Source organism: Mytilus trossulus, chromosome 11, assembly GCF_036588685.1.
Source record: "Mytilus trossulus isolate FHL-02 chromosome 11, PNRI_Mtr1.1.1.hap1, whole genome shotgun sequence".
Lineage (NCBI taxonomy): Eukaryota > Metazoa > Mollusca > Bivalvia > Mytilida > Mytilidae > Mytilus > Mytilus trossulus.
In genome coordinates this window covers 22,273,184-22,290,954 of record NC_086383.1, presented here as the reverse complement: position 1 = coordinate 22,290,954, position 17,771 = coordinate 22,273,184, and the positions used below count along the sequence as shown (strand labels likewise).

The 17,771-nt window shown below is 32.3% G+C and overlaps 1 protein-coding gene across 3 annotated transcripts; it reads left to right on the top strand.

Moving 5' to 3' along the window:
- The first annotated feature begins 4,427 nt into the window (after positions 1 to 4,427).
- On the top strand, positions 4,428 to 15,105 carry LOC134689604 (uncharacterized). Of its 3 annotated transcripts, XM_063549572.1 has the most exons (6): positions 4,428 to 4,629; positions 7,798 to 7,923; positions 8,624 to 8,635; positions 11,343 to 11,502; positions 12,554 to 12,648; positions 14,717 to 15,105. In XM_063549572.1, exons 2-6 carry the CDS (start codon positions 7,904 to 7,906, stop codon positions 14,928 to 14,930), a joined length of 501 nt encoding a protein of 166 aa, XP_063405642.1. In that variant the 5' UTR covers positions 4,428 to 4,629; positions 7,798 to 7,903; the 3' UTR covers positions 14,931 to 15,105. The 3 variants fall into 3 exon arrangements, with proteins under 3 accessions (XP_063405642.1, XP_063405643.1, XP_063405641.1); XM_063549573.1 differs by lacking the exon at positions 8,624 to 8,635 and having other exon boundaries at positions 4,430 to 4,629; positions 14,717 to 15,104; XM_063549571.1 differs by lacking the exons at positions 7,798 to 7,923; positions 8,624 to 8,635 and having other exon boundaries at positions 4,431 to 4,629; positions 14,717 to 15,104.
- Positions 15,106 to 17,771: the final 2,666 nt, after the last annotated feature.

Here is a 17,771-nt window from a genome sequence, read left to right as displayed (position 1 = left end):
TTGTTACTTATTCATTTATTATGACTGTAATGTGTTGCAAATGGAAATTGACATATTTGACCTAGATACGACAGCCGTTCATGCTGGCTGTTTAAAATCCTCCCTCAGAAAAATCACATTGTCAGTCGTTTGGTTTTTTTTTGCAATAAAAAAGGAGGTTCATGGAAGAGCTTACATAAACGTTGTATACTTATATGTATTCATCGGAAATAGATATTACCTGAATTGTGCTATTCAGAATTGAAATAATTGATGCAAGCAATACGTTATTGTAGTTTTAACATGGTTAGGTATTATATTCGTGTTATTTTAGCCCTCACTATCGCTCGGGCAAAAATAGTCACAATTATAATGCATACCCATGTTAAAACTACAATAAAATATAGCTTGCATCCATTATTTCTTAATCAATAATAATGTTTTCGATAGCTTTTTCCTGTGCAATTTTCAAATTGTCAAGGTTCCCTTGAACGTGACTTGATTAGTCCTTGTTATAATTTTCGGCTGGAATTAAGCTTACATTTATTGATATATAGATATAGGAAGATGTGGTGTGAGTGCCAATGAGACAACTCTCTATCAAAATAACAATTTAAAAAGTAAACCATCATAGGTTAAAGTACGGCCTTCAACACGGAGCCTTGGCTCACACCGAACAACAAGCTATAAAGGGCCCAAAAATTACTATTGTAAAACCATTCAAACGGGAAAACCAACGGTCTTATCTATATAAACAAAACGATAAACGAGAAACACGTATATATTACATAAACAAACGACAACTACTGTACATCAGATTCCTGACTTAGGACAGGTGCAAACATTTGCAGCGGGATTAAACGTTTTAATGGATCCAAACCTTCTACCTTTTTCTGAAACAATAGCATAACATCACAACATAGAAAACATACGATAAAATATCAATTGGCAGACTTAACTCAATCAAAAAACGTATGATTACACAATGAACGAATAAATTTGATCTGCGATATCTGAATACAAATGCACAGTTAATAAAATATTAGAGACAAACATTCATGACCAAAAAGCTAACAAACAAATTCAAACACACTGAGAAATATTTAACCAATCAATGTTCACTTTAGAAAAAAACCGTTTTTTTTATAATCTTGAAGTTTATACAAATGTTGTAAGAATAAGTGAAAAATTGAAGATATTACAAATAATCAAAGCTGGTGTCCATCTCTTTTCCAAATAGCAAGTAGAAGGGAGAAAATTCTCATGTTGCTGACTGACTCTTTCGGAATGTCATTAGACTCCTGACAATATCATGTAAAATATGTAAAAGATGGACATGTGGTTTGACATCTTCTGGTTCCTCTGCAGTGGCGTCATATTTTTTGTTGTTTTCTCCTTATCGATGACTTCTGTCGAAGGTAAATACCTGACGAAGAACTGCCCATCTCGCTAATCGACCTGTTGATGTCTTAATACTTGTTAAATATGTCAATGTATTGTGGTCTGTATATATTTTGAACTTGTCGCTAGCAAGGTATATTTGATATCTTTTAATACCGCCTTCTACTGCAAGACGTTCTTATGCTCTTCAACTTCGCAATTTATTTGGCCTTTTAAACCATTTTTGATTCGAGTGTCACTGATGAGTCTTTTGTAGACGAAACGTGCGTATGGCGTAAGTGCAAAATTTTTGTACTGGTATCTATGATGATATAAAAAAAAGAAGATGTGGTATGATTGCCAATGAGACAACTATCCACAAAAGACCAAAATGACACAGACATTAACAACTATAGGTCACCAAGTTTATTATCTATAACGACTTTGACCAAGTAGTTTCAGTGAAAAAGATTTTTGTAAAAGTAAACAAAAATTGATGAAAAATTTGATGAAAAATTTACTTTAAAGGGCAATAACTTTTTAAGGGGTCAACTGGCAGATTGATCATGTTGACTTATTTGTAGATCTTAGTTTGCTAAATAGTTTTACTCTTTACAGCTTATCTCTACCTAATATAATATTCAAGATAATAACCAAAAACTTTTAAATTTCCTTAAAATTACCAGTATTCATGGGCAGAAACCCAACAAGGGGTTTTCTGATGCGTCTGAAAATGGAAAGACAGATAGATCTTCATTAAATAAATACTTAACCCCATGTCAGATTTGCTCTCAATGCTTTAGTTTCAGAGATATAAGCCAAAAACTGCATTTTGCCCCCCATGTTCTATTGTTAGCCATGGTGACCATCTTGGTTAATGGCCCTGTCAGTAGTTACATTTTGTTAAACAAGATATCCTGAGGAAAATTCAGGCCAATTTGGTTTTGTTTTGCCCAGTAGTTTCAGAGGAGAAGACTTTTATAAAGATAACAAAAATTTAAGAAAAATTGTGAAAAATGTTAATTAAAGAGCAACAATTCTTTATGGGTCAATTGACAATTTTGGTCATGTTGATTTATTTGTAGATCTTACAGTGCTAACAACTCAGCTGTTAACGGTTTATCTCTATCTATTATACTATTCAAGATAAAAACCAAAAACTTCAAAATTTTGTTAAAAATATCAAATCATGGGCAACAACCCAACAAGGGGTTGTTTGATGCGTCTGAAAATTTCAGGGCAGATAAAGATCTTGAACTAATGAAAAAATTCACTCCATGTCAGATTTACTCTTAATGCTTTAGTTTCAGATATAGGTAAAAAAAACTGCATTTACCCCCATGTTCTATTTCCGCCATGGCGGCCATCTTGGTTGATGAGCGGGGTCATCGAATACAATTTTCAAACTAGATACCAGAAGGATGATTTAGGCCAAGTTTAGTTTTACATGGTTCAGTAGTTTCAGAGGGAAGATTTTTGTAAAAGTTCACGGACGAAATGCTCACTTGGAGCTTTGAGCCAGGTGACTAAAAAAGGGAAAATATGTAAAACTCGTTATTAATTGCAATAGCTAAAATAAGGACCCGACTGAAAAAAAATTTGCACGTAAACTTTTTTGTCTTGCTGATAATGTTTGATTTTGAAGATTCTACGTGTCCATCATAGTTTTAAGGATATTAGGCAAATAATGCCAAAAAAATGGTAAAAACCTTGAAAATCGTATAAGGAGTCATCTGACGATTTTGTCATTTAACTTATATGTTTGAGAGAGAGAGATTTTGCCTTCAAAGGTTTGTTTCTGTCTATTATGATTTTCAAGATCAAAGGCAAGCATATCTTAAAATGGAAAAATTCGACATTTAACAGCAATAACTCCTGTAAAAAGTCGTTCGACAGTTATGACCTTACAAAAATAATAAGTAAAGCTCAGCATTCTGAACATGTTTGCCTTGTCAAATCTTATCTATTTATAGCGGTTTTCAAAATTATAACAAAAAAAAAGCATTTTACCACTTTATTCAATTTTGAGCCATGGAGGCCATCTTGGTTGGCAGGTTGGGTCATTTGAGTGACACATTTTGTAAACTAGATACCCTACCAATGATAGTGGCAAAGTTTTGTTATATTTTACCAAGTAGTTTCAGTTGGTAAAGGTTAACAAACAACGACGAACGAAGGACTTTCAGTGATGAGACAAACTCAATTTTGCCTCTGAGTCAAAAGAAGAAAACGTTATTTCCCATTTTAGCATTATCAAGATGGACTGTACATGATTTAAAATAACGTGTATACTAATTATTGAGGAATGTCAAAACGGAACCAAAATAAAATTGATTATAAGATAATACCTCCGTAAATTTTACGGACGCCATCACGAGTTGGTTGACCGTTATTGAATAACCGTTCTACAGATGATATCAGATATGTTCCTTATGTCACGACAATACCCTTCCGGTTTCACGAATGTGACCTACCGAACTAGGCTATTTACCGGATTTGTTATAACATAAGCAACACAACGGGTGCCACATGTGAAGCAGGATCTGTTTACCCTTCCTAAGCATCTGAGGTCACCCTGAGTTTTTGGTTGGGTTTGTGTTGCTCGGTCTTTAGTTTTCTATGTTGTTTCTTGTGTACTATTATTTGTCTGTTTGTCTTTTTCATTTTTAGCCGTGGCGTTAACGTTGTCAGTTTATTTTCGATTTATTAATTTGACTGTTCCTCTGGTATCTTTCGTCCCTCTATTATGTTATCATAGTGATATTTTATACTACATGATTGATATATCTTTCTTATATCTATACGAATATGTGATGAGAGGGCCAATGAGAAAATCCTCCAATCAAGTCACACTTTGTAAAAGAAAAATCATTATAGGTCAAAGAACGATCTTCAACACGGAGCCTTGGCTTACACAGACCGACTAGTAACGTATAAAGGGCCTCAAAAACGACTACTGTAAAACCATTGGCAAACCAACAGGCTAATCTATATACAGAACGAGAAATGAGAAACACTTATGAACCACATCAACAAACGACAACTACTTAACATACATATTTTGGGCATAGCCACGAATTAATTTAGTTCTATAAATATATAAATAATAATTGAAATTTACCTAGTCGTATAAAAAGAACCAATACTACGCTATACATTGTGTGTCAGATGTTGCAAGCATTAATTAAAACAGTCGTCAGAAATGTGTCATATCTTTATTGAATATTTATTTATTTGTAACTTGGATGTGAATATGGGACAGAAACACAGGTATGTTTAAAACACCAATTAATACGTACATATATATACGTTTTCTCGTGTTAGCGATGGATTAATTGTCCAGCTGTTGGTTCAATGTCCGTGGCAAATATTACATTGATTCATTGTTAGGTCTAGGAAGTGACGGATGGAGCATGCCCTAAGGTGGTTAGGAAAAATATGAATTTCCCCATTTTATTATGGAAGTTGATTGTTTATTGTTTTCGGGATAACTGCTAGTTGCCCGCAGGAAATATTACAGTGGTGTCCATCGCCAAGTCTACTTTGTGACTGATAATCATATGCTCTTTTCGTTCTTCTAAAAATGTTGAAGCGTCTGGATAAATGGTCTTGAATTGCAGATTTTTTTCCAAATTTAAGCAATTTACACTCTTCTCTATATCTTAGCATCTTATTGCTCTCTTTTCTCTTTTTTTTCATTTGTATGTCCCATATGCTTCTGTGGTTTATACTCGTATTCTCTATTTTGTAAACCCCGTTCATACCCTCATTCATACATAAAGTTAAGCTGCCAAAAAAAATCACTATTTTTGATATATAAAAACTTTATGATTCATATGAATGTATATTGACTTGATTGGAATGAAGCACACGCAAATGAAGTAGAAAGGCAAGAAAAGGAGTAAGGACCGATTTTTGCCTCAAATTTCAGGCTCATCTGACGAAAGATTTTGACCACTTTTTAAACACTTAAGTGTTTATTTCATTTGAATCAACTATAGTTTATGTGAAAGATTTTTAACTGATTAAGTCATTAAAAACGATCCAGTTCTAGCTCAAATATGAAAAAATCTACCAAATATGCCTAAAAATGTAACTTTTCGGATGGTTTTTGTCAAAAATGAAAGTTACCGCATCCGTGTTCATCCTCAACCTTTATATATGTTATGTATTATCATAAATACAACTAACATTTCAATATTATGGATGAACACGAATGTGGCCACTTTCGTTTTACATGAAAACCGTCTAAAATTTAACTAAAATGATAGAATTGTGAAGATTTCAGTAATTTAGCATGACTTAATGGTGCTAGTACCCGATATATGTGCATTGTATTGTCAAAAACAGCCCATATTTAGGTAGACGAAGCATTCAACTGTCCAATAAATAAAAAAAGTTTACATTTTAACAATTCTATAAAAGTGCTATATTTTGGGGCCAAAAAGGGGTCTTACTGGACCTACTCCTTTAGTCATACAGAAAGGTAAAAAAAAACAATACATATTTTGAATTAATTATTACATTTAACATTAAATTTCATCAGTATCAATATAAAATTACATAATTAACAGACAGAAAAAATACTACTTTGTTGTTGATGGTTAACCTTATACCAAGTGCATGACAAATATTTAACTTGTACCTCGATGCTGCTAGTAAAGCTTTAAAAATAAATATGTAAAAAGTCTTGTATATAATGTACCCTTAAAGAGAGTCATTAGTTGAATTTAAATCATATATCGTTCATTTTATATTACACATTCATTTAAAACAAAACAAAACAAGAAATGTGATGTCAAAAGTCATTCATTCTAACCAAAAATCTTTGTATGCCCTCTTCAACAATTTCCGTTCTAGGTTTAATATAGTCAATTAATATGAAGTGTATGGAAATGTGACAAAGTACTTAATGTCTCAACATTGTGATCTATGGAACGTTGTTCATCATTATATCTATTCGAAACACTTAAAAAAAATATGATGTATACTACGGAAATTATCTATTAAGCACGAACCATTTTCTTTTTCGGAAAGTAAGGCTGAACTGAGATTTTAAGACGTCGAATGAGACATTTTTACTGGTGAATAATCACTTAATATTTTCTCAGATAGACTTTTCGTATACTTTACCAAAATGTAGATTTTACAATGTTTTTTTCTCTCTAAAATCTAATAAAACATATAGACCAATCGATCACCGTGCTATTTTCCATCAATGAAATAACAACAATTTTGTTAAAGGAAAGAAATCTCAGATAGAATTTTGAAATAGAATGTTAGAAAATAGTTTCCATGTGAGATATTTTTTAATAAAATGAAAATAGAAAACTATGTCACTGGGCATGTTCTCCTTGCAACAATTATTTTTTTATTTTTTTTAACATTCCTTCATAAAAAAAATTAATATTAAAGTTATCTCCCCTTATATTCATATGAAATTGAGATTGGATATTATGTTTTCTCTAGTATTAAAGAAGGACGAGTGGATTATGCCAAAGACAACCCCAGCAAAGAGCAGGAACCAGCCAAATTTTCCGTCCATCATCTCTTTCGACCAACTTTTTTTTTATTATAACAGTTACTGTTGATAATATTCATGATTAGTACGTTCACCCCCTCACCCCCCCCCCCCCCCCTCTTTTCTACCGTGATAAGCCCATAAAAGTACAATGACAGATTTTTCTAATATTTCCGCTTCTTTTCAAATTACTTATAATACGATCTGTATCAAGATTATTTTATACAATTCTTAAGACGCAATGATGGATAAAAGATGACCTCAATAATTATATACTATTATACTTTGCTCTTTGTATATTGTTTTTTAATTTTATAGTTCATACATTTTTACATTTTTTCGTATATTTTTTTTAATTCCTTGCTAATATTTATATCAGTAGATACCGGGCGAATAAAGCCAATGAATATACTATTACTTACAAAACATATAGAAGAAAAGAATGATGTTTTATAGAAAGAAATATGCTAAAAGTATTTACGTTTTTTAAGAATAATGACCTTGAGAAATCAACATATACAAATGATAAGTATTAAAAAAATTAATGGTGCGTAAAAAATAGAAAAGGTAGATACAAAAATAAATAATTTGAAATATGAGACGCTCGTTCAGGTCCTTGTAAATCAGGGTGAGTCTCTAATTGTGTTATACATGTAATTTGTGTCCTTCTCTTTTTATGCTATTCTAGGAAATAAAATTAGTTTCAACTAAACTAAGAATAGTAAATAGAGTATAATGACCTAAAAAGAAAAAGAATAAAAAGTTAGTAGAAAAATACATGAGAATTATCTACGTTAATAATAACAATGACTTTGGAATCTAATCATTTATTTATTGAATGATTAGGGTTGAAGATAAATAAGAGAAAATGGCGTAATGATACAGAAAAGGGTGTCTAAATGATTTTTTTTTTTTAGAAAAATGTGAAACGCCACACACTCATCTATACCCTCGCAAATACGTCCTATATTTCTAGAAACCAGATATTGTACCAAGTATTTTTAAAAGTAATACATATCTAAAATGGATGTACATAGACTAAGGTAAGAATTTAAAAGTTATAAGATTAGAAAAAAAATGATAGTCACAATTTGATTAAAATGTGTGTATGGATGGAGAGAATTGACCCTCGTCGTTTTCGGTTGACCAATCTATTTTTTTTAAAAAGTAATTGACCCTAAATTGACATGACTGATTAATTATTTTTGTTGGTGTTTAACGATACGTTTACACTATTGAATAGTTAAATATTGTTTTAGTATTGTTCAATTATTGAATATATGACATATTTGTTGTTTTCATTTCGTTTTAGACATCGTAACTTTTATGACTATCCTAAGAAACCTATTTATAAATCCTAACTTTAAGACCAATTTGAGGATATATCTTATTTTAGGACACAACCTGACTAAGGACTAAGACGTGTCCTAAGACCATCCTAGGACACGTCCTAGTCCCAGGACAGCTTCGTTGACACGGCCCCTGGCTCAGACCATACTAGGACACGTCCTAGTCCCAGGACAGCTTCGTTGACACGGTCCCTGGCTCATAATCCCAGTGTGAGACTATTTATTTATGGTGAATGTTTCATTTGAAATGAGGATGAAAATTTCCAGGACAAAAAAGAGGATGGCAGAATCACTGTTTTAAAAATTATCAATGATAATAATCAAAATATATCTGTAAATATTGAATATGATTGGGTACTGCATGGATAAATGTTTTTGTCTATTTATTACAAAGCCATAACACGAGGTAAATATACAATAGGTAGCATTAGTAACACAATAAAATATATATACTATTACAAACCATTATACATGTATATCATAATCAGTTATTTAGGTGTTTGGTCTATATAAACACATGTAACATTGAAATAAGATTTAATATGACTGTTAACTTCTGTTTGCTTTGATATTTCTTTTGATAACTTAGAATACATTTTTCTCTAATATTAACCAAAAGAATATGTTCTACCATGGCATCAACAAGTTTGAGCTATAGGTCTAATGGAATGACTTTGTTTCTTATATTTCTATACAAGCTGTATACTCATAATGCTTTTTGTGCTTGGCTAATAAGTTGTTTTTGCTTCTATTGTTTTTGTTACAATATATGAGTAGGACTAAGGTATTGAGTATATAATGGATAATAAGTAAAAAAATATTATTTTATTGACTTTGAGGAGGGGAGGAGTCAATTACCCATAACTTATCAGTTGATAACAATACACTGCATTGTGTTACCGGATTTGTTATCACAATGACATATGCAACACGACGGGTGCCACATGTGGAGCAGGATCTGCTTACCCTTCCGGTGCACCTGAGATCACCCCCAGTTTTTGGTGGGGTTCGTGTTGTTTATTCTTTAGTTTCTATGTTGTGTCATGTGTTCTATTGTTTGTCTGTTTGTCTTTTTCATTTTTAATGGCGTTGTCAGTTTATTTTAGATTTATGAGTTTGAATGTCCCTTTGGTATATTTCTTCCCTCTTTTGTACAAACAAACAAATTGTGATAACAAACTAATTAATCGAGATACTACTAACGAATTACATATTCAAGAAATCGGACTTAAAAATATATTAAACCAGGCAAGATAATAAAATAAAGCGTGATTCTTCAGTTGATACTAAAATTATGTTATACCTTTCAGAAGAATGAAGTAATTTATCCTGCGTACAAGTGCTACATGGCTTTCTTTGAACCAATCTAAATGATCTATGCAAAGGTCACTCGTTTTAGTTATTAGAAGGAAAAGGGACAATGTTTAGGTACCAAACACCTTTTCTAAAATTAATAATTTGGCTCGTTTAATATTCATAAAATTTTGACAAAATATTGACCCTATACCCTATAACGAAAATATAAAGAAATCAGAAAACTTGAACCACACTTTTTTTGGAAATTTTGTCCGAATAAATTGCATTTTGACTTACACCAATTTTGATCATTGAAAGGCTTAATATTCCCTAAACAATAGAATGTAATTAAAACGTTCAGCTGATTTTATCTCTCTGTGGTGTTATGTACTGACCACCTTAACGTCCAGTGGCAAATAGTTCATCCAGGCACAATTTGTACTAAATGTGTCAGTATGTGTAATTATGCTCAGTGTGAATTCTTTTGTTACCACCATTTGTAGATTGTGTGTAACTGCTACTCGGGATTATTATCCTCGGCTCAAATTTTGGGTCTTTACAACCGGTCATTCGTTACAACTCGGCCGATTCCGTACATTTAAGGTAATAAACGGACTCTCCCGAGGATTGCCGATTGGATAACCGGTATGTCTGCTGTATCTGGGGCAATATGCAAAATTGTTTCTCCATAGGCCGTAATAGTAACGTTTTCTTCTGTTGCTCAGCCCATATCGTAAACTTGCGTATGTATGATGGCTTGTTTCGAAGCTGAGATATTTTTTTACATATGTGGTTAATTTTGGGGTACGAAGTGTGATTCATTTTTCCGTAATTTAGCAAACCCCGAGTATCCTTTTGCGATGTGGCTCCTCATGGTAAAAAAAACCCCATTTTTAACACAATAAGTTCTTTGAAATTTTAATACTTTGAACACATTAAATAGCTCCATGGTTTTTACCCATTTATTCTGTGTTCCCTTACTTTCTAAATTAACACTAATGGTTAAGCTCAGTCATTTGTTTATCATAGAAATGTGTCAAATATCACTACACAGAGATTTTTTGTTTACACGTGACTTTTGTGTTCCTCATTTCAAGGCGTATTAGGGGTATTGTCCCATCTCTGACCATATCATGAATCTGTTGAAGTTTGCGAAAATAAATAAGAAGGTGTAAAATGAGTGCCTTTGAGACAACTCTCTATTCAAGTTACAATGTTTAAAAAGTTAACAATTACAGTTAAAAGAACTGCCTTCAACACGGAGCATTGTCTCACACAGAACTTATCGGTTTTAAGGCCTCCACTGAAAAAGGTTGGTCCCCTCCGTAAAACATTCAGTAAATTATCAATCATTTTAATAACGGTTGGAAAACAGACTACCACTGAAATGACTGGTGCATATCAATTCAAACAGGTGTACCTTATCTATATAAAAGCGAGAAACGAAAAACACGTATGAAGCACATTAACATTTTTGTAGTTCTTTGTTGCTAAAAAAAAACCAAAACAGAATGAGATCTACATTTCATGGAATATTTAAAAAAAACATTTGTCCATTAAAATCTGAGACTAAAACATGAAAAATAGGCCCGACTAGGTTTGTTATTTATAGAGACACGAATTAGCAAAAGGCTTTTTAACTCAATTGAACTTGACATACTCCCTTTGTATAAATTTGATTGAATAACCCAAATTTAACCAGTCTTTAATGAGATTTGACTTATTCATGGCAAAAATTCTTATATAGCCTTAATTAGGAGTGACGTTGGATTGCCATTGTTCAATTTTTATAAATAAGAGTTTTTTTAAATTTTCAGTGCAAAATTAAATGATGCATCTGTTTCTGAAGATGGATTTATACGGTATCTAAAGGGCGAATTCGCTGCCATGGATACAGCAAAGCATGGAACGTTGTCACTTCTTCAGTTTGAGAAATTATTGACCTTCCTAGGCTATGACGGAGAAATGAAACCAGAGGTAAGACGTCTCTAATAAGTGAGGGTTGGGGAGGGAAAATGTTCTTTATTTCTTGTATTCAGTATTCCCCCCCCCCCCCCGGCCTATTTCCTCTATTCTTTATATGTTTTTAACCAATATTCTCCGTTCTTTATTTATTTTTTTTTTTTTTCTGTATTCTTTATATTTTATGCCCATTATCTTTTAATTTGCAGACCCAAATCCACACCCTCATTCGTGGTTTTCAGTTATTGTGGAGTACAGTGCATTTAAACGTCGGAAAAAAATGTAAAAACGTTTGTAAAATGCATTGGCCGTTAGATATTGGTTCCTGCAACTCAGTTGGTACTCTGTTGCGTAGCTGAAACCATACAAATAACGATATTTTATTATATTTTATTCCCTAAAATCCATTTTTAAAGGTATGGTGAAGAAAAAAATAATGCATTTATCATGTAACACGCAATGTGACTATAGACTATTCCAGTAAACATGCTTCAAAAACCAAGCTGTTAACCTTTTACAATCAGTTTGTTCGTCGAGTTATGCATTTTACATCTGTGTTTGGTTCTATAGTTCAACAAAGTAGCTATCGATGTATCCGAACGAAGTCAAGGCCCGGCATTTTCCTCAATGTTGGCCACCTTTTGTGTTAGATTATCGGAATCCACTGGATTTTAGTTTAAACATAATTATTTATAGTGGTTTGAGAAACAAGTTAATACACCTTATACTAATCGCTTTCATCTTGGCTGGTGCGAGTGCTGCCTTGTTGTGCTATAAACCTGTTCTTTTTCGAAATCTGCGAGTGGGTGTTTTACGTGCAAGATATGTTGCTCTTTCTTAACACGGGACAGCTACTTATCGTCCATTTACGACGGACTATCATCGTTTCGCAAGACCATATCCGCAAATGGTGTCAAGGGAGAGCTAATTAAAATTCAGTTCCTGTAATTTTCGTCCCAGAACGGTGATTGAACCAGGATCCTTGTGTTAGTAGTCCGATGCACTAACCACTGCTCCATGGCCACACCATTGTTTTGAGTTTTAATGATTCTTTATTTTATTTTAGACAATATTTGAAAAAGGAAACGTTGACTTGAAAGAAGGTATAACAGTTGAAGAATACTGTAAAATAATGAGCAAGTTCCCGGATGTTAAAATTAGGTAAGAGTTAAAATTATTAGAAAAAAAGGAAAATACAGAACTCTAAGGAAAATTCAAATCGAAAAGTCCATTATCAAAATGGAAAAATCAAAAACTCAAACAAATTACACGAATAGAAATCAATCGTCATATCCCTATCTCGGTACGGGCATTTCCTTTTTTTTTTCGAAAATGTTGGCTTAGACCTGGTTTTGTTTTTAGAGAAGAGAGCTATACACTAAACAACAGAAACAATTTATATATATTGAGTCGTAAAACTGGATTTAGTTTTAAAAAAAGAAGTTGAAATGTTTGCCGCATGACGTTAGTCGGGCTAAATGAACAACCCATCAAAATGCTTTCTATCATTGATATAACCTATCGAGTATAGATAGTTTTTATATCTTTTCCTTATTATTGTTATTTTTCCATTTAGGTATTTGAGAAGGATATAGTTGGCCTATAAGGAAATATTTTTCTGATATTATGCATTTTGCCATTTTGTAGCAAGCATAATACTAGTAATGTATTTCCTTTTCGATGAAAATGTGGTATATACTAGTATTTGTCTACAGGGTAGACATTGGATGGAAACATATTTCACTTGGGATGTAAAGGAAATAGTGTTTTACGATATTTATTGAAAATTTATCTTTGAATATGTGACACAAAAAAAGTCAGCCGTGCATCATATATGAAAGCACAAACAAAAAATTTCCAACCGAAAAATATTGTTGTATGAATCGAATTACACACAATATCGACACTCGATTACCTCATTTTTCCAGGTAAAATATTTGATCTCCTTTTATGTTAAGGAAGGTTTAAAAAAACACAAGGTTTATAACAATGTATGGTATAGTTCACAAGGGTCTGGATGGAGGTCCTTCAATTCGGTATTTTTTTCAGTAATTATGCTGATTTTTTTTATGAACTGTATTTACCATTCTCTATTTTTTATTTTTTTGGTTTGTATTTTTTCTCCATTTTAAATATTTTGTTCTATTTTTTCTCTATTCTTAATTTTTTGTTCTATTTTTGATTTTAAGGTCAATTTTCCTTTATTCTTTATTTTTTGGGGGCTAATTTGTTCTTATTTTTTTGTCTGTATTAGTATTTTATTTTCTTATTGATATTTATTTTGTTAATTTAAAAAATAAGGACATGTGATATAACTGCCAATGAGACAAATATCAGTTTAAGTTAAAATGCAGTGGATGCAAGTAATTATAGGAAACCGTACGGCCTTCTACAATGGAAAAAAATCAATACCCTATAGTCGGCTATAAAAACATGAACAAAACCCGAAACAATTTAATTGAGAAAACGAAAACAAAGGAAACCGACATGAACTAACGACAACCACTGAACTACAGGCTATTGATTTGGTACATACATATGCTTGTGAGCGCATCCGCGCAATAACCTGTACTGTACTAGCTCCATCCAGATCTCGTTATATCAAAACCAGAGACTTGTCTATAAGACTTGTATTATATGTCTCGGTTAAAACTTATTTGCTTTCAGAAGGAACTGCCTGTGTGCTTGGTTTTTTTTTAAAGATATATGCATTTGCCATTTGACCGGAGATTTTCTGGGTATAAATTATTAAAGATTTATCAAAACAGGGAAACATACGAAAAAAGTGAGGCTTTCTTGTCAAACTTGTTTTCCAACCATTTAGATTGACTTCACATGTTTAACCCCGCCGCATTATTTATGTATGTGCCTGTCCTAAGTCAGGAGCCTGTAATTCAGTGGTTGTCGTTTGTTTATGTGTTACATATTTGTTTTTCGTTCATTTGTTTACATAAATAAGGCTGTTAGTTTTCTCGTTTGAATTGTTTTACATTGTCCTATCGGGGACTTTTATAGCTGACTATGCGGTATGGGCTTTGCTCATTGTTGAAGCCGTACGGTGACCTTTAGTTGTTAATGTTTGTGTCATTTTGGTCTTTTGTGGATAGTTGTCTCATTGGCCATCATACCACATCTTTTCTTTTTATATTCACAGGTTGGCTTGCAATTATTTCAATTAAACATCAGTTTGCATAATTCTCAAAATATTTTATATTTTTTTATTTTCAAGAACAAACAGACTGCGAGCACTGTTCTTGAAGTTTGACCATAGTAACGACGGTTTCGCGCCAAAAAAAGACGTTGTTGAAGAAATTCGTAAGATGGGTGTAGAAATTGACAAAGAAATACTCACCAAAGTAGACAATATGGACGTTAATAGAGACGGAAAGATTTCATACCAAGAATATATGTATACTAGTTTAAAGGAGAAACAATATATTTGATATGTTTTCATAAAGGAGTGAATTATTTATTTATATATATATATATATCATACAAATACAAGGACATCAACGTTTTGTACATTAAAGTAGCTTCACACTGCATATTCACTTTTTTACATGTATCTGAAAAAGATACAATTATTCTACTTTTCATTGATTCTGTTTTTAAAAATCAGGTTATAAAAATATATACTTAAATCATTAAAAATATAAGTAAAAATGTAAAGAAAATCCCATTGTTTTTACTTTTTCCCTCTTTTACAAAAAAAATATTCCGATAAAAATCATTAAAAGAGAGAGAGCAAAAAAAACAACAATACAACAATGAAGCGGACAAAAGAGTGAAATGTGTTTAAGTATTGGTATAAAGAAGAAGAGAAGAAGATGCTTTATTTCCATAAAATGGGTTCACAAGGAGCACAACATAATATCATTGTAATATCATTCTTTTACAAATATAATAAACAATACAGTTTACATAGTTACAAACACAAATAAGAAACAACAGTTTTCACATATTAGTATAAATAAAAAAAAACTTGGTCTCAGGCACACTTCTAACAGATGCGGATTTAGGGGGGGCAGGGGGCCCGGCCCCCCTTTTGACAAAAAAAATTTGGTTTATTACATAGGGAATCACTGAAACGTGACCAGAGCAGGGCCCCCACTAATGAAAATTTCTAGATCCGCCACTGTCTAGAAAGTAACAAAAAGAATATTGTAAGTAGGCTAAATATATCTAGCTGAACTGCAGGAGGCACCAATGGACGGTGCTATATAGGAGCATCTTTGGGTGATTAGATTTCCATTTGTGTAATATGATATAGGCAGCGTTTGGTACTACTTTTTGGTACATGTATAAACGATAGTTTAAAATCGCAATGTGAATAAAATATATTAGTATAACAAATCACCGAACGTCCATGTAAATTCAAACATGTGAAGTTAATAAAAATTATCAAATTCAAACGTTACCAACCAAAAGAACGAGTCTTAACATCTGTCATATTCCTGACCAGGTATACAGGCATTTACCGAATGAAATATTGGGTAAAACGAGGTTTTATAGCTAGCTAAACCTCCCACTTGTATGACAGTTGTTTAGTTTCGTTGCATTAACAAAATCGGGTGAACAAGCAAAACGGACATAATAAGGTTAATATGACGATACTTTAAACACAACAACAAAACCTTTGCATATATCATCAAAACCATACAACACAACTGGCTAAAATATTCAAACAAATTGAAATACAAATAAATTCATAGAGACGTCAACAAAAATGTTTTGTCTTGCGTACCAAACATTATTATGGACATAAACCAAGCCATGAATTATATAGCTTGTTTTCTTTGTTTTCTTTTTTATTATGGTATTTGGAAGATACATGCATTTTTTCAAGAAAAAAAAATTAAAAAAATAACGCCACAAAGTTCATACCATGTCTGTTATTGTCATGAATACGATACTATATTTCCACCTAGCATCACATATAACATATTCAAATGTATAGTCATTGCAAATTAAAGTGATAAAATCATTATTTGAGAGTCCAACCCCTCTGGAACCAGCTTAACGGCAGACAACTTCCAAGCAAGGACCGAGCTCATAAACTCGGCAATCAAACGCAGGACTTCGGGAAAGTTCGGAGAGCCGACAACCTTGCTTTGGAATTTGAACGTTAGAATTATACGTCCCAAAAAAATGGTAGAAGATTCCAAGCAAAAACTCATAATTTGAAGAGAGCTGACAACGTCATTGCAAAACACGAGAATTACAACTAAATATTTATATGATCGGAAACGGATCCTTTAATTAGATTTAATAAACTATTCGTATTCGGTAGACGATGAAAAGACAAACAAAACATAACATGAACAAGATGCTCCGGCGCAGGGCGCAGCTCGAAAACTGAATAGTCGGGCAAGTATGAACACAACATTCAAGCTTGACACAGTTCTAATTTTGGATTGTGATTAAATAGTTGACACCGAATAGGTTTCTGACACAGAATAAATGTGGTCTAAGAACTTAAAAAAAAATTGGACATTTACCTATTATGGTCCAATATACAAAATATAAATACATGGTTAGATTCAGCATATCAAAGAACCCCAAGAATTCATTTTTTTTATGAAATCAAATTAAGTTCAATTTTGGACCCTTTAGAACTCAATATAGACCAATTAGATAGAGGGGCTCAAATATAAAAAAAAGTCTAAATCCATGGTTAGATTAAGCATATCAAAGAACCCCATACATTCAATTTTAGTTGAAATCAAACAAAGTTTAATTTTGAACCCCGATTTGGACCAACTTGAAGACTTGGCCCATAATCAAAAATCTGAGTATATGTTTAGATTCAGGATATCAAAGAACCCTATTTTATTTGTTAAAATCAAATTAAGTTTAATTTTGGACCCTTTGGACCTTAATGTAGACAAATTTGAAAATGGGACCAAAATTAAGAATCTAAATACACGGTTAGATTCGGCATATCAAAGAACCCCAATAATTAAATTTTTGATGAAATCAAACAAAGTTTAATTTGGACCCTTTTGGTCCCTTATTCCTAAACTGTTGGGAACAAAACTCCCAAGTTCAATCCCCACTTTCCTTTTATGATTATGAACATTTTTTTTTATTTTTCATAGATTTCTATTTATTTATACTAAAGTTATTGTGCAAAAATCAAGAAAAGTGCCTATGTGTGCTCCTTTTTGGTCCCTAATTCCTAAACCCCAAAAATCAATCCCAACTTTCCCTTAAGGGCAATAGACCTTGTGTTTAAATTCTATTGATTTCTATTTACTTATACTAAAGTTATTATCTGGAAATCA